The sequence below is a fragment of the Peromyscus californicus genome, unplaced genomic scaffold (assembly GCF_007827085.1).
Source record: "Peromyscus californicus insignis strain IS unplaced genomic scaffold, ASM782708v3 Scaffold_1__1_contigs__length_55948999, whole genome shotgun sequence".
Taxonomy (NCBI): Eukaryota; Metazoa; Chordata; class Mammalia; order Rodentia; family Cricetidae; genus Peromyscus; species Peromyscus californicus.
Genome location: NW_026294492.1, coordinates 54,867,336 through 54,888,678, shown reverse-complemented (window position 1 = coordinate 54,888,678; position 21,343 = coordinate 54,867,336). Strand labels below are relative to the sequence as shown.

Below are 21,343 nucleotides of genomic sequence, written 5' to 3'. Positions count from 1 at the left end.
ACTGAGGCAGCAAATGCTCTTACAACCAGGGCCGTGAAACTCTTTGTTCCCCGCCGCAGGCCAACCGGGCGGGGAACACGGAAGTGGGTCAGCCCCGCTCCGAGGCAGGCTGTCCCCGCCCCCTGGCCGCTGGCGGGCGGGAGAATGCGGCCTGGGCGCGCCGCAGCCAATCCAAACGCTCAGCGCCTCCGCGCGGGCAGGGCGGGGCCAGCGGAGCCCCGCCCCTCCGCTCCCGCGCCGCTGCCGAGCCTGGCGCGTCGGATTGGGCAGCGCGGGGCAGTGGGCGGGCCCGGGGGCGTGGCTCCAGGCCCGGGGTATATCAGGCGGGACTCGGGCGCTCCCCCTCGCACTCGCGCGTTAGGAGGCTGGGGTGTGTGTGGCGCGCTGTCTTCCCGCCCGCGTCAGGGACCTGCCGACTCAGCGGTGAGGGCCCTGGCGGCACCGGCTCTGAGGGGCCCGGGGCGGCGGGCGGCCTGTGACTCCCGGGCGAGGCGGAGCCGCAGCGGCACGCCCCTGGGACTTGGGGGCGGGCCCGGGGTGGAGTCCGCCCCGCCGGCGGCGAGGCGGGCAGCGGGACACCGGGGCCTCACGCTTCCCGGAGGGCGTCCCCCACCGCGCGTCACCCCCCGGGCCGATGCCGCCTTCACGGTGGGCCTTGCTGTAAAATGGCGGCCGCGAGGCTTTGAGAAGCTTCGCCGGCGAAATGGCGGGACTGCCGAGTGCCCGGATGGAGTGGCGCAGGGTGCGTGCGCGGCGCATGCGCCGCTCCGGGGGCGGGGCGCGCCCGGCTCCAGAGCCCTGTGGTCCGCAGACGGGGTCGCCTGTGACCCCGCCCTCCGGCCGGCCGTACCTCGGTTTCCCTGTGTGGCCCCACGTGGGGAAGAAGCACGTGTGGATGTGGCTGTGGCCCTCTGCCGTCCCCGGGTCGTTCCTCCCCGGGGGAAGCGGCCCGGGGTACCACGGCGGACTGGTTCTCCGGCCGTCGGGTCTCCGTTGTCCCCAGCCAATAATGGCTTTGTCTGAATGCCACGCCCCTCCCTAAAGCCACGCCCCTCGGGCCAGCCCCCTCCACCACCACCAAGCCAAAGCACTTCTCCAGTCCCTGGTTGCATCCCGTAACTGTCCCACCGCCCTGACAGCACCCTGAAAGCGTATGTCAGGGAGGAAGCTTCTCCGAGCCAACACTGTCACCTGTGTCCCCAACCACACACAACCACACACACCCTCTTGGAAGTGAAGAAGTTCCCAGCGTGCCGTTGTGGCTGGGTGATCCAAACCGTGGGTTCCTAATGAAGGCCACTGCAGGAAAGGGGCTGGAGTTCACTCGTGTTAAGCCATAGATCCGCCATTTAAGGTCAGCCTCGGTTACATGACCGTCCTACACGTGGGTTTGGGATGATGAAAGCAGGACAGACTTCCTTCCTGTGTGTTCGTTTCTGAGACGGAGCATGTAGCCAGCCGAGGCTGGTGTCAGACTTGCTGTGTAGTTGCAGATGGTTTTGGACTTCTGATCCTTGTGCCTGCATACCCCAAAGGCTGGGATGATGGGAGCGCGTGTTGGGGAAGTCTCCCAAGCTGCTCCACAGAGTCCTTTGTCTCACTGATCTTGCCTCTCAGTGAGAGGCTGGATGACAGGTGTGAACTGCCACAGGCAGCTCCGCTTCCCCAGAGGATCATGGTCACTTTTATATACAAAAGCAGGGAAGGGAAGGGGCAGGAAGCTCCTTAAAGCAGCTTCCAGTGGCTGCCTCACCCTAGCACTAAGGCTCATGCAGGGAGTTAGTCCCAAGGCCGTCGTGGGCTGTCAGGGGAGGTCCTGTCTCCACTGTAAAAAGGCTGAGTGTGCTGACTGCAGTCTCTGGAGGAGGGGAAGGCACAGCAAACATTGTGTGTGTGTGCAGGCTGCCATGGCATCAGATGAAGGCAAGCTTTTCGTGGGAGGGCTGAGCTTCGACACCAACGAGCAGGCGCTGGAGCAGGTCTTCTCCAAGTACGGGCAGATCTCTGAAGGTGAGGCCTGGGTCGGGAACACCGTGGTCGGTTTCTGCCCTGGGGCAGACGGCACAACTCATGACTCTCCCTTGCAGTGGTGGTGGTAAAGGACAGGGAGACCCAGCGATCCCGCGGCTTTGGCTTTGTCACCTTTGAGAACATTGATGACGCTAAGGACGCCATGATGGCTATGAATGGGAAGGTGAGGATCAGGTCAGCCGGTTTGGGTTGCACAGGTCTGGTGTGGAAGGGGCACGGCTGACCCTCCCTCTGTCGGGCAGTCTGTGGATGGGCGGCAGATCCGAGTTGACCAGGCTGGCAAGTCTTCTGACAACCGCTCCCGTGGATACCGAGGTGGCTCTGCTGGAGGCCGAGGCTTCTTCCGAGGGGGACGCAGCCGGGGCCGTGGGTTCTCCAGAGGTGAGTGCTGGGGGTCTTGGGTTAGTGGTGGGACCGCTGCAGGGACTCACTGACCGTTCTATCATCTGCAGGTGGAGGAGACCGGGGCTACGGAGGTGGCCGCTTTGAGTCCCGGAGTGGGGGTTACGGAGGCTCCAGAGACTACTATGCCAGGTGAGCCAGATGGGAGCCCCGGGGAGACGGCTCAGCCTTGGTGGTAGCAGCTGGGCCGAGGCTGTGACAGAGGGGCGGGGTGCTGCCCCAGCTGAAGGGCGCAGGTGTTTTTGTTTTGTTCTCTGCTGAGCACCCGGCTGGTGCCAGGGCCTCAAGTACAGGGCGAGCAGCCCCCACAAGGAACCCGCTCTTGCCAGCTGCGCCTGGTGTGGGCCGAGCCCGGTGTCTCTAGGCCTGTGTCCTTCAGTGTCTGTGTGTCCTTCCACAGCCGGAGTCAGGGCGGCAGCTACGGTTATCGGAGCTCGGGCGGGTCCTACAGAGACAGCTACGACAGTTACGGTAAGTCTGGCTCCAAGGACGCCACCTGAGTGGTGTGCGGCTGGGCTTGGCGAACCCTGTGCCCACAGAGCAACTTAGGCCACTCAGCCCGGGCACAGCTCCCCGGACCGCCGCACAGGACAGGGAGCCAGGTGCATGGAACCTGGGCCACCCGCGCGTGCGGCGGAGCCCGAGCTCCAGTTCCTTGACACTGTCGCGCTTCTGTCCTCAGCTACACACAACGAGTAAAAGCCCTCGGCGTCCAGATCGTCCTGCCAGTAATTAAGATGGGGGAGCTTCGCTGAAGGCTGGGCAGTGAGCACCTTGTCCCCACTTTTTAGTCCTTTGAGTTCTGACCCATCAACAGCCTGCTTCTGACCCAGATGGCCTCGTGACCAGACTTTTCTTTTTAAGGAAGTGCTGTCTTTTTAAGCGTTGTAAAAAACGTTTTGGAAAGCACTTCAGATTTTACTTTTTTACCATGAGCCATGGGTTTTTGTTTTTTCTAAAGTGTCGGGGTTGTGTGGGTTTTGGTTACTCGTTTTTGTTTTTTCGGGTTTTTGGTTGTGTTGTTTTTTTCTTTTTTGTGTGGTCGCCCATGAAGTCTGGCGCCCCACCCCTCCCGAGATGAAATGGACTCGATTTGAGCAAGCCGTGGCTCTCCGGCGCCCCAGCTCCGCTGCGGAGGAGCGCAGCGGGTCCGCCCTCCGGGCACGGGCCGCCGCTGCCCGGGACGCAGCAGCAGTCCGGGAGGCTGTGGAAGTGTTTATTTATATTGTCCTTTTTTACCGAAGACATGCATACTCCATCGATGTTGTATTCACAGTGGCTGAGGAATTCTTGTACGCAGTTTCTTTGGCTTCACGAAGCCGATTAAAAGACCGTGTGAAACGAACCTCACTCTGACCTTTCCCTTTCGTTCCGACACACCGAGCTGCGGCTCCGTGGCCAGCAGGGCAGCTAGGAAGGAGGCAGGGCACGGGAGGCCCGAGCAGCAGCCGGGACAAGGGGAGCGGGCAGTGCGGAGGGGAGCGGGGCAGCCCCGGCCAGCCTAGGCCGGGTGCGCGCGGGCAGGACCGGGAGGCTGCCTAGCGGCGGCGGGCCAGTTGCAGGCCTTCTCTGCTAGCCTCCGAAGCCGCGGCCCCGGGGACAGACGCGAGCGAGCCGCAGACCCTCCGAGACTTGCCTGCTGCTCCCCGCTAGCCCTGCAGCTGGCCTGGCCTCGAGGTAACACCTTCGCTCGTGTCGCACCCTCCGGGTAGAGCTCGCTGGACGGAAACGTAGGCCTGGGCGGCCCTGGCGCCCCGGAAGAGTCCTGCGGCCGGCCGGGCGGGCGCCTGCCGCCGTGGCACGTTTTTGTTCCCGCTCGACGGGCTTCGGTGGGCCGCCGAGCCGGGCCGCAGGAGGGCGCCGCGAGAGTGGGAGCCGAGGCGGGAGGCGGGAGGGCGCTGCAGACCCGCGGGGACGCCAGGGTCACGCGCCTCTGTTTGGCAGGATGAAGGGGAGCCAGCCCGCACCCTGGGAGGACGGCTGTGGCGGACGGCGGGAGCAAGACCCCGGACTGCGCGCGCGGGCCTGGTGAGTGCGCGGGACGGGCCGGGGGGGGGGGGGGTGCCGGGGTCGGTCCCGGGCCGGCTTTCCTGACCCATCCCCCCCTCTTCCTTCCAGGCGGTTCCCGAGCTGACCCCCGCTCCGGGCGGACGCAGGCTTCCTGCCGGACCAGAGGCGGCGGCGGGCCGGCGGGGTTGCGGGCAGGACGGCGGGTGGCCCGAATAAAGGCTGTGGCCCAGAACCCCGACTGTGTTGCTTGGGTCTGGGGCGCGGGGAGAAGGGATAAGCCGGCGCGGGCAGAGTTCTGACGACGCCCACCCGTCTGCACAGCCGGGCAGGGATGAGCAACCCGGCCATGCGCGGCGCGGGAGGGCGGGGCGAGCGGGCGGGAGGGCGGGGCCCGGCGCACTTCCGCCTTGGCTCCGCGGCTCCGGCATGGCGCCGTGCACGCTGCTGCCGCCGCCGCTGCTGCTGCTGCTGCTGCTCCGGTGCGCCGTCCCGGGGTCCACCGAAAACTCCAGCTGGCCGGCCGTACCTCGCAACTATACACACGGGGGGCCCCCGGGCACGGGCCCCATGCTGCTGCGCTTGTTCTACGTAATCACCGGGCTCAGCGGCCTCATCTCGCTCTACTTCCTCATCCGGGCTTTTAGGTGCGTTAGCGCATCCAATCAGCATCTAGTAAGTCATTGCAGGGTGGGCGGGAGAGCACGTGACTCAGGCATCCGGCCTAGTTCTTGTTCCTGACTCCTGTGGTTTCTAGACTGGCCTAAGTGGGCAGCGGCTTCAGTATGGCCATCCTCCTGCCTCAGTCTCCCCAGTGCTGTGTGACAGACATACAAAAAACTGCGCCGGCCAGACTGCAAGAAATGCAAAATGCCTTCCCTGAGGGTCAGTGGGTAAAGCTTTTCCCTCACACGCACAAAGCCCTGGGTCCTCATCTCAACACTCCAGTGGAGACGACGGGAGTTAGGGTCACCTGACCTGGAGAATGAAATGGTCAGCCTGGGTGACAGGACACTCAAAGGAAGAACCCAAAGCCTCCGATCCCCCATTTTTTCCTAGCTGCTCTGACAGACAGCAGCCTGTGCTCTAAAGAGGAAACTGGCGGGCGAGCCGACCCGAGCCTGTGCCTCCGTGGCTTTCCCGTGCCCAGGGTCGCCGACCCGAGCCTCCGTGGCTTTCCCGTGCCCAGGGTCGGCGACCCGAGCCTCCGTGGCTTTCCCGTGCCCAGGGTCGCTCTTGCAGCTCTTACAACGAAAGGATTCACACCATGCAGATGCCTTAGGCCTTGGGGGTGGGGGTGGGCAGGAGCATGCTGGTGGCCTCAGGGTGTTTGTGCCCCCTGCAGACTCAAGAGGACACAGCGAAGGAGGTATGGGCTTCTGACCAACACAGAGGAGCATGAAGAGATGGCCTCCCTGGACAGCGAGGAAGAGACTGTCTTTGAAACCAGGAATCTGAGATGGTAGGAAGACTTCACTAACAGGGTTCGGGGTCTAGCTCAGAGGTAGAAGCTTCGCCTAGAATACCCCAGTGCGCTCGGGGAGTGTGCCGAGGGGGCAGGCGTCAGGAAGGTTCATGGTGGCTTTAATGGGAGCAGACCCAGGAGTGTTCCAGGGGAGGGCCGCACGGGAGGCGGGCGGCACTGTGGACAGGGTGGACCGGCACTGGGATGAGCAGGTGGCATCAGGGCTGACTGTGCTTTATGATGGAGCTGCCATAGAGCCAGGACCCCCATGGGCCTGGCTTTCCAGGGCCCCTGAAGGAGGTGGACATGACCTGGCTTCACTTCCTGTGGGCTGGGCTGGGTTGGAAGGAGGCCCCTCCAGCCATCATCACTCCATCCCATGTCCCGTCCGTCCCCCACTGCAGATATGGAGGGGGACGTCAGGCTGTAAGGACAGTAGAGGACGTGTTCTGTGGGCTCGGATGTCGGCCTTCCTGGAGGCGGCCTGCACAGTCCCTGGACGCCGCGTGGGCCAGGACAGTCTGACCTCACCTCGCCGAGAGCAGCCCACAGACTTGAGGCCCCCAAAGCTGGACTGACCTGTGCTGCTCTGTCATCCTGCCTCCCGTGCGGGACAAGGCAGCCCTGCAGGCGTGATGGAGCAGACGGACCTTCCTGCTGCTTTGGGAACAATAAAGAAGCAGTGGCCTTGTGGCTGACCTGAAACCCCCCTGGACTCCACACCCAGGTGTGCTGGTGACATGAGTGAGGGCCGTCGTTCCTGGCCGCCTAGGACCAGGCCCTTCCCATTGATGTCACGTGTTCCAAGGCCGCAGCGGTGGCAGAGTTTCCCAGGAGCTTCTGGGCTGCAGTTCAGCATTAGCCATTCACCCTCCCTCTATGGTCTTAGCCTGGGGGAGAGGGGCACAGGAAAGCCTAAGTCACTTGCAGCCTGAAGTCAGCCTCAGTCTTCCAAGCGACTGTTCTGTCCACTCTTTCTCGTCACAAGTTGCCACCAGGTGGCAGTCACACGCCGCCTAGCCTCCCAGGACCCCACCAGTTATTCTGCAAATAGGCCCTCTAAAGAACCCTCCGACCTCTGTGTCCTCGTGGGTGGCCTGGATTTGTTGTCCGGCTCCTGTTCTGTGGACACCCAGTCCTCATCCACTTCCGGGCCCCACTGACCCTCCAGCTGGGCCGAGCTGGGCCCCTGAGGCTGCCCGGAGTGTTGGTGCCAGGCTGGGCGGCCTCTGTTTCCACCCTGTGGTCTGGATGGAGCGCCTGGCCAAGCCCATTCTTGTCTCTGCCTGTCCCTGCAGTGGCTGGGACCCCCGCTCAGCCAGGCCTGCTGCCCGCAGGAAGCCTCTGGCCTGCACCCCCAGCCTGCACCCAGGGGAGGCCGTGTTCCCGGGTCGTGGCTCTGGGGGCCCTGTGCCTTCCTTCTTGGTCACTCTCCATCTTGTGTTGGGCCTGCTGGATGGGCCTGGTCCCCGGCCCCCAAACTGTGATCTGTGCCCCGGGTCCCACAGCTCAGCCATTGCTGGAGCTTCAAAAGGCAGGGTGATTAGTCTAATGAGGTCAGGAGAGACCCAGGCCCCCACCCCAGCCTCCGTGAGCGCAGGGAGGGTGGCCCCACCACCATCTGCCTGTCGGCAGTCACCGCACCCCAGCATTAGCGCGGATAATTGGCACTTCCGTCAAGGTTAATGCACTATTAGCCGGTGCTCTGCACAGCTGAAAGCCAGGAGAGGGGCCTGTCAGGCAAGATGGACGGCCTGGGGGCCGGGCCAGCCTGCGTGTGCACGGAGAGTGCGTGTGCATGCCTCGGGCAGCTCCCAGCACCAAACACAGGCGGCCGGGCTTGAACTCAAGACCCTGTTGCCGCTTGTGCCCGTCCTGAGTCTGAGCCCCGGCCTGGCAGAGGCAGCTGGGGCCGGTTGCTGCCGACCCGAGTTGGTTCCCGGAACCCGCATGGTCAAAGGACAGAGCTCACTCCTGTAAGCTGGCCTGTGACGGCTACGCCACAAGACACAAAAAATAAAAACCCTGGATGTGGGCAAGCCAGGCCTCTAGTGGGGCTCCACCCTAGCCAGCCCTCAGGTGTTCCACTGGGGGCGTGGGGGCAGTGAATGTCGCTGTCCTCTCCCTGGGAAGTCAGAATCATGACCCATTTGCATCAAGCCCCCCAGGGACAGCAGGCCAGGGTCCCTGAACCTCTGTGGGGTTCAAGCCAGCATTGGTCTCTCCCCAGGGGGCCTGGGCAGGCACCGGAGTTGCCCGGGAACCAGACACAGCTGTCTGCTGGGACTTGGATGGTCTTGTTGTAGGAAGCTGGGTTTGGGGCTGGGGCCAGGGCCTTGGGTGTGGAGGGAGAGGAAGATGTTGAGCAGGAAGGAGGGAGGGTGGTTACATTTGAGAAGAGAGGGAGGCGGAAGGAGGATGGTGGAGCAGAGAGAGAGAGGAGGGGGTCCTTCCGGGGTTGTGCTTCCAAAGATTCTTCTTTGGGACGCAGTGGATGCCTGTTGCTGCAGCTGGGCAAGCCACCCACCCTGTCCTTACGCTGCAGGTGACTAGGTAGAAGGGGTCACTCATGGGATCCACATCCCGCACCCCCTCAACTGCCCAATGCTGCCTCGCTCAGGCGGGCAATTTGGTACAATTTATTCTGTAATGAGAAATTACTCTCTGCATATTTTTAGCCCCCTGCCTAGCGATGTGGCCTTTGATGGCTGTGGGGCCGCCAGACTGTGAGATCAGGAGCCTGAGGCCTTGCCCTGGGTACCAGAGTGGGCTGGCGGTGGGCCATGGGGCACCAGCCAGGGTTGCTGGGTGCAGACTAGGTTGGGCCAGAGCCACTAAAGCCTTTCATGGTGTGGATCAGATCGTAGAGTGGACCGTGGCCTGAGCACACAGCGCCAGGAGATGGATGAAGGACCCAGGTAGCCTGGGACAGATCTCCACCCAAGATGTGTCCGAACCCACTCTTCACGCTGGTGACCCCTGACCTTCACTGACGTTCACCCCCATAGCAGGCCCCGACCTCCCACTGTCTCCAAAGCAAGGTGTGTTTTCCGGTGACCACCGACTGACCCTATGGACTGGGCCATGCTGCTCCGAGAGGAGACAGGGCCAGGCAGGAGTCTCTGGTTCTCTGGAACGGCTTTCCCTGCTCTCCCTCGTAGTGTGTGTCCTCAGGAACCAGGAGCGACTGGCGGGCTTGGGAGGTAGAGTGGGGGACAACCGCCTTTGTTCCTGTCCCCGCTCCGGATCTGACCTTGAGACAACAGACAAGAACAGAGCTTTCTGCTCAAATCCACTGGCGGCAGGCAGCTCTCAACTCGGTGGCCCCAGCATGCAAATGAGGCCTGGGGATGTGGCCTCCTTGCTAGGTGTCCTTGTGACTGGCCCTGGCGAGAACCTAACGTCCAGGCTGGCTGATGGCCCCCATCTTGACTGCCCTCCCCATTCCAAGGCGGACTCATGTCCCAGCAGGGCAGCCCCGAGACACTCACCTTTATGTCCCATGGTGCCACCAGGGCCTGCCCTGGGGATCTGAGAACACCCCACAGACAAGTTCAAGTCCCTGAGCGTAACCTGTGCTGAAGAGGGTGGGACAGGCCGACAGGAAGGATTCCAGCGGTCAGATCTGGGGGAGACCTAATACCTGCCCCCCTCCCCGTGCGTGCGTGCATGTGTGTGTGTGTGTGTGTGTGTGTGTGTGCGCGCATGTGCGCACGTGTGTGTGTGGTGCGTGCGTGTGTGTGGTGCGTGCGTGTGTGTGTGCGCACGTGTGTGCACGTGTGTGGTGCGTGTGTGTGCACGTGCATATGTGTGTGGTGTGCAAGTGTGTGCGTGTGTGCATGTGCACGTGTGTGTGGTGTGCAAGTGTGTGTGTGCATGTGTGCGTATGTGTGTGGTGCGCAAGTGTGTGGTGCATGTGTGCATATGTGTGTGGTGTGTGTGTGCACGTGTGTGTGTGTGTGTGCACGTGCGTGTGTGTGTGCACGTGTGTGTGGTGCGCGTGTGCACGGAGCTTGGGAACTGGTCACAGAAGGCCACATACCTGAGTTCTTTGGATTGCCCCAGTCTGCGCACAGAGGGGCCTCTTAGATCCCAGGGGTCCCACACACCCCGCTCTGGACCCGGCACATGAAAAGCGCACCAGCCAACCCACGGGGTGCACAGTCGGCGTCCGGGCCTCCGCCCTCCCCCAGAAGCCCCCTCCCCCGGGCTGGGGGGCAGCTCCCAGAGCGCCGACTCCCGGAGGTGACTCCCAGGGGCCTCAGGGAACTAGGCAAGGGTCACTAGGAACTTCAGCTGTTTTTCTGACACAGGGCTTCATGTAGCCCAGGCTGGCCCCAAACACCTGACGTAGCTAAGGATGACCTTGAATGTCGGATGCCCCTGCCTCAGCCTCCTGAGTGCTGGGAGGACGGGCGTGCACCACCACAGCTGTCCTACGACTTCTTTGTTTTTTTTCTTTTGAGACAAGGCCCCACTCTGCAGCCTAGTCTGGCCTGGAACTCGCGGCAATCCCCCTGCCTCAGCCTCCCGAGTGCTGAGGTGCCAGGCGCGGCGCACACCAGCCTTCAGGTCCAATCCGCACAGGGCGGGGCCACAGAGGGCCCGGCGCAGCGCCCTGGGGTTCCCCTTCCCGATGCGGGTGGCTGGGGCGGGACCCTGGGGATCCGCGGCAGAGTCTGCGCGAGTCTGGCCGGGGCGGGGCCCGGCTGAGGCTTGGAGGGTCCGGGGCGCGGCGGGAGGGGGCGCCCGCGACCCTCCAAGACGCTCCGGCGGGGACAAAGGCGAGGGGAGCCCCCGCGCCCGGGGAGCCCGGGAGAGCGCCTTGCGCAGTGCACGGCCCCGGGCCTCCGTCCCGCGCCACGGCCGCCTCCCGCCGCCTGGTTTCTCGGCGCCCGCGGTCTCCGGCGGGGGCCGCGCGCAGAGGCGGGGCGGCGGGATCTCCAAGCGCGCGGTGCTCCGCCCGCTCGGCGGCGGAGGCGGAGGCGGAGACGGCGGGGCCAGGCGGCGGCCGGAGAGCGAGCGAGCGAGCGAGCGCGGCGGCGGCACCGGGGCCATGGCGCCCGCGCAGCGCCCGCTGCTGCCGCTGCTGCTGCTGCTGCTGCCGCTGCGTGCGCGCAGCGAGGACCCGGCTCGCGCCAACGCTGACCGCTACGCAGTCTACTGGAACCGCAGCAACCCCAGGTGAGCGCGGAGGGGGGACCCCCGGGAACCCCAAGAGGCCCCAGCCCTGGGGATTGCAGCGCACGGACCTCCCCCTGAACTTCAGGGGTGCCTAGTATTCCCTCCAGGGCTCCTGGACTTTGGGGGAAACCCTCCGCACCCTCAGACGCTGGAGTTCCTTCGCTGGACTTGCGCGGGGGTGGGGGAGACACCCTTGAACCCCTGGCCTCCTGGAGGAGGGAGCACCCTGGAGGGATGAGGATTTGGTGGAGATCCCTGGGGACCTCCCTTACACCGGGAGAGTCCCCGGACGTGGCTCTTTTGGGAAGGTTCCTAGCGTCCTGTCTGTGGGTCCCCAGATGAACTTGGGGAAGTTGCAACGTCCCCTCTCTATCCCTCCGTTCACTCCAGGGGGGGTGCTCCAATCCCCCAGACACTTTAGAGGGACAGAGGGGACCCCAGGCACCAAGGAGGTGGAGGTCAGTTTGAGGGGTGCAACCTAGGCATATCGTTTTCCACCTTCCTTTTAGCTGCTAGGGAAACTGAGGTGCAGGGGGGGTGCAGGAGGGGGTGCCTCAAGGTCATGGCCAGAGAATTGGAGCTGGGACTGGAGACCCTGGTGGCCGAATGCCCAGCCTGCCACACCCAGCAGAGGCACCCGGTCCTGCCTGTCCAGCGGCGCCCAGTGGGTCAGATCCTGCCAGGCACTGGGTAGAGTCAGGGACCCGGCAGAAGCCTCTGTTACGGGCTGGGCAAGAAAAGTTTGATGGCCACTGACCACATTCCGAACACACAGAACCTTCTGGGTCGTTACAGGATCTCAGAGGTGGGTGCATGCTGGAGGGTTTCCTGGGAGACAGGCTTGGGGTGTTTGAGGCTTGGGCGCAGTATAGCGCTGACCGGTGAGGAACTAAGTCCGCTGCATCAGCCAGGATGCCCTCCTGATCCATGGACGGAAAGTTGCATAAAAGCTGGTCTTTCAGGCAAGCTGTGGGACAAGGGCCACCAGTGTCTCTCCGTGGGGATGGGAGCTCTCTGTCCCTGCCATCAAGGCAGGGCTGTGGGGTCCGGTCCCCTAGGGCTGAGGGTAGGGACCCCAGGGCCTTGCAGCAACCTGGCAAGACCACCACTTAGTGGGTTCCCCCACCCCCCACCCCCGCGCCTGCCCGCCCGCTATGCTGGTCACATGTGGGTTTGATTAAGACTCAGTGGCCGCGCAGGGAGCCGGGTGAGCTCTGCGCTTCCTTGGCCTAAGTTTTCTGGTTTTAGCTTGCAGAGTCTCTCTGTCCCCAGCGTGGCCTGTCCTTTGTCTGGAAAAAAACAAGGGATGGAGGGAATGTGAGGATGAAGAGAAGGGGGTCATGGCTGCCCCCGAAGTCCCCACTTGCCACGGGGACACAGGGCTGCGTGCCGGAACCCTGGCTCAGGAAGGAAAGAGGTGTCCCCCATCAGCACCAGGGTCCGGCATAGCCTGGCCACCTCCTGTTGCTGCGTGTTGGGACAGGCTTTCTGAGAGAATGGCCAGCCAGGCAGAGAGCTAGCCCTAGAGAGAGAGAGAGAGAGAGAGAGAGAGAGAGAGAGAGAGAGAGAGAGAGAGAGAGAGAGAGTGTGTGTGTGTGTGTGTGTGTGTGTGTGTGTGTGTGTGTGTCTCCTCAGGTCCCTGTCTCTTCCTTGGGTTCCTCCTGTGAGTGACCGTGCCGGGCATCCCACAGTGGGCCTGAGGACAGATGACGGCCATGCCTTGTCATTGACACAGCACACGGGGGTCTTGGCTGGGTATTGACGGGTGGTTCGTATGGGGACGATTTCGGTCTGGCATCCGAGGGGACGCAGTATCGGGGTGCAGTCTGGGGAGCTGGGCAGGATCGACAGCCCAGCCTGGCAGGCGACGCAGATTGGGGGCGTGATATAAAACAGGCAGTGACGGGGGTGCTGGGACCCCGAGCACGAGAGTGGGTCACACACAAAAGACACTGTGAACAGACGTGGGGGAGGGGTGGACCTGTCCTAGCGTACCCATGTCCACGTAGGACACACGCCTGTATGACTGAGAGGGCACACACACAGACACACACGCCAGCCACGCGCCCTGCCTCCTGGCCAGCCACACCTGCCCCAAGGCTGTGGACTGTGTGATGCTTTCCTGACGGCAGTGGTTCCACGGGAAAGCTTGGACACCACAACGGGCCTTGTGGATGGGGCCCCGCACCCGCCTGCCCAGGCACCCCCCAAAGCCCCTATCCAGGTCTGTCTGACCGGCCTACCCAGCTGGACACCCCGCCCTCACCTCTGGGTTCTCTAGACCTGTTCCGAGCTGTCTCCCGCTTGCCGGGGATGACCGGGACATCCCACCCCGGACACGGACCACTCATCCATTCTGTGGCCTAGCTCCGGCTCGTGTGGGTTTTGTCCCGCAGCTCACGCCCCTGTGTTCATGGAGTCTGCAGTGGCCCGTGGCTTTGCATGTGGCTGTGTGTTCTCATCCACAACTCCGGGGGAGCCCGGGATGTGCGTCTACGTAGAGCCGGCTGCCGCAGGGTGTATGTGACATGGCAGTCCAAGCTGGGGTGATTTCGTGTGTGCATGTGTGTGCATGGTTGTGCAGAGGAGCATGTGCGTGCATAGGCTAGAGTGGGGGTGCACACACAGATCTGCATGTGGCACGCATGTGCGAGTCTGTGTCGGAGTGTGAGCCTCACGTATGTGTGTTCATGGCTGTGTGGTGTGAGCCGAGGGCTGGTGTGGGGCCGGCTCTGCCCTCCCGTGGCCCCGCAGCATGGGCCCGGCAGCCTCAGGACCATCCACAGACGTGGCCTTACCAGGTGCCGCTCTTCCCTGCAGACAGGTCGTGAGGAGCCAAAGCAAGCGTCACATGAGATCACCGTTGCCTCCAGATGTCACTCACTCTGAGACATGGCTGAGCCTGGCCGGGCTCTGGGAGTGCGGCAACCCGGTGTCCCATACCAGGTGACCTCCATGTGGGCAGTAATGCTGCCACCCACCAGAACACCTGGATAGCAAGATGGTGGTGGCCCGGGCCCGGTTGCTGAGGCCGGCATCTTCTCTGTAGCAGAGTGTGGCCGGGTCCTGTCTCTGGCTCTGCCGGCCTCGCTCAGCCTGAAGGGGACCTGGCCATGTGTTTGTCTTTGTGTTTTGCAAGAGATTGTGTGGTGGTGGCACACATCTTTAACCCCAGCAGAGGCAGAGGCAGGTAGATGGATCTCTGAGTTCCAGGACAGCCTGGTCTACACAGTGAGTTCCAGGACAGCCAGGGCTGCAGAGAAACCCTGTCTCAAAAAATAAAAAAGAGAGAGAGAGAGAGAAAGAGATTGTCCTCCAAGATTAGGGGTGCTCCGAGTAGGCAAGGGCCAGAGGATTTGGGGTTCTGAGGACTTGGTGGTTGAATTGAATCTTGAGCGGCAGAATTGTTGACAGCCTGTGTGGACCTAAAGAATGAGAGACGATCGTGGTGCTCAGTCAAGAGGGAAACTGAGGCCGCTGCCAGAGACAAGTGCCGTTGGTAGTCGATGAGCCAGAAGAGCCATCTGCTAACTGGGCATGAAGCTGAGGCAGGGGGATTGCTGTAAGTTCCAGACCAGCTTGACCTACATGAAGCCCTAACTCAAAATAAACAAATAAATAAATAAAAGGTCTGGGGCTGGGCTCAGGGGAAGAGTGCTCACAGTGTACAGAAAGCCCTGGGTTCCGTCCCGGAACCATACAGACCAGGCGCAGTGGCAAAGGCCCGCCATCCCAAGACTGGAGAAGTGGGAGGATCAGTTCAGGGTCATCCTCAGCTACAGTGAGTTAGAGGCTAGCCTGGGCTACGTGAGGCCCGGGTCCCCCCGTTTCTTGTCTTGACCCCCAGTCTCTCTAGCAGGCCTCTGGCACCCAGCACCTGTCCTTAAGAGTCTGCAGAGGACCTCATGGGTCCCTGCGTCATGTCCCGCGTCATGTCCCGCGTGGGCAAGAGACATGGTCTGTAAGACCTCTCCGTGTATCCTTGTGTCTAAGGTGGACACCGAATGGTCGTGGTTCCTGCTGGACTTCAGGTCCCCATGTGCCTCCCACCCGGGTCCCCAGAAGCTGGCAGACTACTTCAAGGCCTGGACACCAGGGACCGAGGCCTCAGTGTGAGAGGTCTCGGGGCGGTCATTAACCCCTCAGTGAGAGTTTGTCTCCACCTGCTTGCTTTTTAGGGGTGGGCCCCCCACCAGCCGGTGCAAGGGTAGGTGCTGGCTCCCGGCTACCCACCTCCTTGGAACCAGGAATACCAACATGGCAAGGCTGGTGCGATTTTAGAGCCAGAGAGAAAGAAAAAGGAAAGTGGAATACTTCACCAGATCTGCTGGGGTAGCGGTGTCCCGGGTCCTCACTCTGTCCGCCCTGGAACTGTTCCCTGCTGATCCCAAAGGCCTCCGACCCTTGGCTTTTATGAAATTCGCTTGTTCAAACAACAGCGTGGATTGAGCACCACTGTATACAGGGTCTGGGTGGGCCACAGTTACAGAGCAGGGCACAGAAAACAGCTGTGGTTAATGGTGCATACCAGGGGTGGAAGGCTGGCTGAGCATGTGCAAAGGCCCTGTGGTGGAGACCGCACTGTGGAGTGGAGAGACCGAGGGTCCTGGTGAGGTGCCAGGGAAAGATGGATGGCGTTGGACCTCCGCGTCTGGGGTCTGGTTTATATTCAGAACAGCTGGCTGTGGATCTGGGGAGACCATGAAGCTGGCAGATCTTTGCCGTGGTTTACTGAGAACCACCATCCGTAATTCTGTCTGTCTGTCTGTGAGCAGTGGGCGTGGGCCGGGGGGACAGCCGCGTGGCTGAGATGGTTTGCTGTGCACATGCAAAGACCTGAATTCAGATCTCCAGAAGCCACAAGAAAGGCCGGGCGTGTCTCTGTGCAGTGTAACCCCAGTACTGTCTGAGGGGTTCAGGTTCAGTGAGGAACGGTGTGTGTGTGTGTGTGTGTGTGTGTGTGTGTGTGCGCGCGTGTGTGTGTGTGCGTGCGTGTGCGTTTTCGTCCTTTTCTGTCCTGTGCATGTGCAGACAGACAAATGGAGGAGTCTGGGGACATGGCTCTGTGGGTAAAGTGCTTGCCTTGCCAGAATCAGGATCCGAGTTCGATCCCGGCGCCCACAGCGGGTGGGGGTGGGGCACGGGGTGGGGGCTCCAACACTTGAGGCGCAGAGTGACGGGGAGAGCCGCCAGGCATGTTCTCTTGGAAGCTGTCACCCACCATGGGGTGTACGGTGGGCACACCTCCCCTGTGCCGAGGATTACACCTGAATGTAAGGGAAACTGAGGCTCCAGGACACTGCCAGACCCATGGCTGAGCCACGCAGGCGGCTCGGTGCAGGGGCGAGCCGGGGAGCAGCAAGATCAGCCCTCCCTGCTGCTGTTCCTGACGGGCTTGTGTAGCCCAGGCTATCCTCGGACTCTCCGTGTAGCTGAGGATGACCTTGAACCCTCGGACCCTCAGCCGCCACTGTGCCCTGCAGTGACCCCCCTCCCCTGCACGATGCACCCATTCCAATTCCGTTCCCCTTTGCAGGGAGCTGGGCCTCAGTTTCCCCGGCTGTACTGGGAGGTAAAGGAGCCTCAGGCAGTCCCTCCCTCCCACTCCAAGCTACGAGGCTTTTATATGCTAATACAGGTTCTCACAGGGCCCCCCTCTGCCCCCCTCGGCCCGCGTTTACATGACAGGGACCCGGGGGACACTCGGGGAGATCTGAGGGGAGATCTGAGGGTTCCTGCTGCCGTAGCCCGAGGCGGAGATGGAAGGGGAGCCGTGGGCCAACCCCACAGGCCGACCTCCGTCCTCTACGACGCCACTGGGTCAGGCCGGTCCCCCCTAGAGGACAGCTGGGGGACAGCGGGGGCGACACCAGGGCTGAGGCTGCAGGCAGGGCTGGGCGGGGGGAATGCGATTGGCCAGGAGCCGGGGAACCTGCCTGCAGAGAGGGATTGTGCGGTGCTGTCCGCCAGCCCCAAAGTCAGGGGGTGGGAGCAGGAGGATGGGGAGTTCGAGGTCGTCCTCGGCTGCGTGTGGAGTTCAACCACCCAGGTTACAGGAGATTGTCTCAAGAGGTTGCACAGAGAGAGCAAGAAACACCCTGGGGTAGCACAGCGTTGGCTTCACCCCCAAGCGCCCGGAAAGATGGTGCGACCCTGCGGGAGGTCGAGGAGGGAGGTCAGGCTGCCCTTCCCTCCGAGCTCTGTCTGCTTGCGGGGAAACTGAGGCTGAAGTTCGTGTCCGGCAGGAGTGGTGCGGACAGGGGGCCGCGTGGGTCCACCCTGGTGCTGACCGCTGACCGGCCCTCCCCTGCAGGTTTCAGGTGGGTGCCGTGGGCGACGGTGGCGGCTACACGGTGGAGGTGAGCATCAACGACTACCTGGACATCTACTGCCCGCACTACGGGGCGCCGCTGCCCCCGGCCGACCGCATGGAGCGATACATCCTGTACATGGTGAACGGCGAGGGCCACGCGTCCTGCGACCACCGGCAGCGAGGCTTCAAGCGCTGGGAGTGCAACCGGCCCGCGGCGCCCGGGGGGCCCCTCAAGTTCTCAGAGAAGTTCCAGCTCTTCACCCCCTTCTCCCTGGGCTTCGAGTTCCGGCCCGGCCACGAGTACTACTACATCTGTGAGTAGCCAAGGCTAGCCCCGTCGGCAAATGGGGAAACTGAGGCAGACAGAACTTTCCCAACTTTTGTCCAGCCCCGTGTTCCACAGCCCTGGGAGGAGGAGGAGGAGGAGGAGGAGGAGGAGGAGGAGGAGGAGGAGGAGGAGGAGGAGGAGGAGGGTGGGGAGATGGAGGGGTCTCCATTTCTGAGTTGTCTCCCGGAAGGCCCTGCAGGGAGCAGTGCCTCCGAGTTCCCGGGATGCAGCGGATGGGGTGCCACCACCCAGCCTTCCCGCTGTGTCAGATTAAGCGACAGCAGACCCCATTTCTCCTTCCTCCTCCTTTAAATCAAGGGAGAAGCGGGTGGGAATGGGCAGAAGGTGCTCACAGTGAAGTCCCGGGATATGAGGGACAAGATGACGTTTTTCTTTTCGAAATGGGAATCCTGGAAAGGTAACGAGCGTAACGATTCCTTCCGTCTCCGCGTTAGTTTTTACCGGTCCCAGCATGGGGGACAGGCGCTGCGGTGGTGTCCCCCCCACACACTGAGCTCCAGGTCTCCCCAGTCTGCGGCTCCTAGCCCAGCTGCCGCCGAGGAGCCACCCTCACGTAGCCCAGGCTAGCCTCAAACTCCGTAGAGGTCCAAGACCTTGAAGTCTGTGTCTCAGCTCCTCCTCCGCCAGGACGGCAGAGTGCACACCCAGATGTCGTAGTTGTTTACGTATTTGTGTGTGCACATGTTAACGCAAGTGCCCAGGCCCGCGGCCTCCTCCACATGCAGGTGCTCTGGATCCGAACGCGGGTCCCAGTGCTTGCTCAGTGACCTCTATACCCACCGAAGCTCCTCAGCCCTTACTTTGTTTCATTTTTATTTTATTTAAAATGTCACCCTAGGTTGGGGGTTCTGCATGGCTTTCATCCCAGCACTCGGGAGGCAGAGGCAGGGGCTTTTCTATGAGTTTCAAGCTATCTTAGACTAAGAGAGTTCCAGGACAGCCAGGGCTGCGTAAAGAGGCCCTGTCTCAAATCAATAAATGAATAAATAAAATAAAATCTCACCTTGTCACTGGGCTGAGACATAACTCAGCCTTTGGAGTCAGACTTGGATAGAGGAAACATGGAAGAAACTCCGGGAAACCTAGGGCATTGTCTCTGGGGTTTGACACGTGGCTAGGAGTTTTATGGGTGGGGTCAGCAATGTGGAGAAGGACTCATGGAGCCCCCAGAAGGTTGCCCTCTCTTCCAGCTGCCACACCTCCCAACCTTGTGGACCGGCCTTGCCTGCGACTGAAGGTTTACGTGCGTCCAACCAGTGAGTGTCTTTAGGGGCGGGGGAAGGACCCAGTTCTCCTCACCCTGCCCTTGGCCCCATGAGTGATCCAGAGAACTGGGGGTCGTGGGTTCCCGTCCCAGCACCCCCCCCCCGAGCCTGGGACCTTTGAGAGTGCCCAGCCCAACGGGGCCTGGCTGACGGCCGTCACCTGTGTCCCCACAGATGAGACCCTGTACGAGGCCCCGGAGCCCATCTTCACCAGTAACAGCTCCTGCAGCGGCCTCGGTGGCTGCCACCTCTTCCTCACCACGGTCCCTGTGCTGTGGACCCTGCTGGGCTCCTAGAGCCCGGACAGAGGACACCGGCCCCACACGGGCCCCTCGACCTTGGCCCTCGGACCGCCGCGGCCACCTTCGAGACAAAGTCCTTGCTGCTTCTCTTTCATGGTGCTGTCCCGCTGGAGGAGACCGTCCACTCGCCCGGGAGGCGGCACCGGGACCTGATGCCTGAGGAGGCGCCCCAGGCTGAGCCACTTTGTCCACGGTCCACAGAGAGCTCCAGGCCTCCCAGCGTTCTTTAGTTCGGTCAGAAAGACGTGAGGGTCTTCTGTTCATTTAATTTATTCCCTGATGTTGCTGGTGACGTTGGGACAGGCCGGTGGCGTGAGTGGGGCAGAGGATCTCCAGCCGCCCAGACGGACTCGGCAGGGTGCATGGTGCCAGCCCCTCACTCACTAGGGCCCTGGGGGCCTCGGGCCCCTCCTCTAGCCGCTGTCCAGCCCCCCTCCCTCCGCATCTGAGAAAGCCCTTCAGCCCTGCAGTCCACCCGGCCACCCGGGCCCCTCCACCAGGCACAGCCGTCTCCAGGGCCGGGAAGACGTTTTATTTCTGTAAATAGAAGCCAGCAAATGTGTACTGTGATTTATTTTAATGTATTCTTGAGGACAGAATGGAAGTTCTTTTTAAAAAAATTTTTTCCAGACCTTCGATTCGAGGGGACTTTTATTTTGGGGGGGAGGAGTGGGGTGGACTTTTTAGGATAGAAACAACACTTCGCAATAAACTCATTTTTTTGTCCGTTGGAGCCCTCCCCCCTCGATCATGTGACCTAGTAATGTTTGTAAGAAAAAAAAAAGCCAAAAAAAAAAAAAAATGGACGGGACTGAAAAGGAAGGGAAGCTGCCTACCAAAAATACAGAAAGAGCAAAGGCCGAGTGAAGCTGGCCACACAACACGTTTCTACGGATTTCGGATTTCTACCCACCTTTCCTCACTCTGTGTTTTATATATATTCTATATAAATATATATTGTGGATGGCCGCCATGGCGAGGGGTGGCTGGGGGGCTTTTGTAGGGGCGGGGGGACGGGTGGCCCGCCCCCTCATCACAATCCACTTTGAAGTCTGTATTTTTTTATAATAAAATGGACAAACTGTAAGGTGTTGGTGTCTGTCTGTCGGGGTGGGTTAGAATTTGGGCAGTTGGGAGGGTTCTGGGGAGTCCCTTGCTTGGGGCAGACTGCTTCCTGTCTGATCTCAGGGTACTGGGGGGTCTGCAGGTAGGAGGCCGGCTTCTTAGGGATCACCCCAATCCTCTGACAAAAGCCTGGCTTGAAGGCGCATGCCTGTCACCACAGCATGGCGGCACGAGAGGTGGAGGCAGCAGCCTTGGTGTACACAAAAGACTGCGTCTCCACACAATGGGAGGCTCGCCCGACCCCGAGATCGCCCTCTGACCTTTATACGTGCACCCCCCGACACACACACACACACACACACACACACACACACACACACACACACACATACACAGTAAATGAACCCTTCTGAGTCATCTCCATCGCCAAGCTACATTTCTGTGACTCAGTTTCCCCATGTGACTCAAGTGTGTGAGGGCTGTGGGTGATGTTCATCTCTCTCTTTGGGGGAAGGGAGGCCTAGGATTCCCCAGCTGAGGTTCCCCGTTTGGGGTTGCCGACAGGCATGGGGGTCACCCGTGAGAGGTGACCCCACAGGGTCTGGGACCCCAGCAGCGGCCCCTCGCCTGCCTGTCACCCGCAGCGACCGCGTTCGGGCACAATTAGCCAAGAGGCAACGCTCCGAGCCCATTAATTCAGCCGCTCTGGGCCCTGCAACGGGAGCTGCTTCCTAATGAGGCCGGTGGACCGTACAAAGGGCCTTGTGTCCACGCCGGCCCTGCCCAGTGGAAGGCGGGCCGACCGGCAGACGCTGCCTTGGGGAGGCCCGGCTGCACCGAGGATGAGCCGGAGCCCAGAGTGACACCCCCACCTGGACACCCAGACCAGGGTGCTGCCAGCCCCAGGAACCCTGACACTGCCAAGGTCACACGTAGGGAGGTGGCGCCAGCTACAAGCCA

General features: G+C 61.9%; 3 protein-coding genes and 1 long non-coding RNA gene across 8 annotated transcripts; 3 read left to right on the top strand and 1 right to left on the bottom strand.

Annotated features, from left to right (window-relative positions):
- Positions 1-291: 291 nt before the first annotated feature.
- Cirbp (cold inducible RNA binding protein) lies at positions 292-4,675 on the top strand. 3 transcript variants are annotated; one of them, XR_008220329.1, is made up of 8 exons: positions 292-423; positions 1,902-2,010; positions 2,088-2,194; positions 2,274-2,412; positions 2,484-2,565; positions 2,834-2,904; positions 4,378-4,461; positions 4,552-4,675. XR_008220329.1 is itself a non-coding variant. In XM_052747230.1 (7 exons), the coding sequence occupies exons 2-7, from the start codon at positions 1,908-1,910 to the stop codon at positions 3,130-3,132; spliced, it is 519 nt and encodes a 172-aa protein (XP_052603190.1). In that variant the 5' UTR covers positions 292-423; positions 1,902-1,907; the 3' UTR covers positions 3,133-3,778. The 3 variants fall into 3 exon arrangements, 2 of the variants coding, with proteins under 2 accessions (XP_052603190.1, XP_052603189.1); XM_052747230.1 differs by lacking the exons at positions 4,378-4,461; positions 4,552-4,675 and adding an exon at positions 3,116-3,778; XM_052747229.1 differs by lacking the exons at positions 4,378-4,461; positions 4,552-4,675 and having other exon boundaries at positions 2,834-3,778.
- Positions 4,668-6,614, top strand: Fam174c (family with sequence similarity 174 member C). Of its 2 annotated transcripts, XM_052747241.1 has the most exons (3): positions 4,817-5,087; positions 5,786-5,902; positions 6,310-6,614. In XM_052747241.1, coding segments are annotated over exons 1-3 (336 nt in total). In that variant the 5' UTR covers positions 4,817-4,869; the 3' UTR covers positions 6,311-6,614. The 2 variants fall into 2 exon arrangements, with proteins under 2 accessions (XP_052603202.1, XP_052603201.1); XM_052747242.1 differs by lacking the exon at positions 6,310-6,614 and having other exon boundaries at positions 4,668-5,115; positions 5,786-5,900.
- Positions 6,615-8,528: 1,914 nt separating this feature from the next.
- On the bottom strand, positions 8,529-9,488 carry LOC128115990 (uncharacterized). Its single transcript, XR_008220338.1, has 2 exons — positions 9,397-9,488; positions 8,529-9,158 (listed from the first exon to the last, which is right to left on the bottom strand). It is a non-coding gene; the product is annotated as an uncharacterized LOC128115990 (long non-coding RNA).
- Positions 9,489-9,664: 176 nt separating this feature from the next.
- Efna2 (ephrin A2) lies at positions 9,665-20,051 on the top strand. 2 transcript variants are annotated; one of them, XM_052747227.1, is made up of 4 exons: positions 10,416-11,089; positions 17,403-17,716; positions 18,942-19,007; positions 19,191-20,051. In XM_052747227.1, exons 1-4 carry the CDS (start codon positions 10,542-10,544, stop codon positions 19,310-19,312), a joined length of 1,050 nt encoding a protein of 349 aa, XP_052603187.1. In that variant the 5' UTR covers positions 10,416-10,541; the 3' UTR covers positions 19,313-20,051. The 2 variants fall into 2 exon arrangements, with proteins under 2 accessions (XP_052603188.1, XP_052603187.1); XM_052747228.1 differs by lacking the exons at positions 18,942-19,007; positions 19,191-20,051 and adding an exon at positions 18,049-18,935 and having other exon boundaries at positions 9,665-11,089.
- The last annotated feature ends 1,292 nt before the right edge of the window (positions 20,052-21,343 follow it).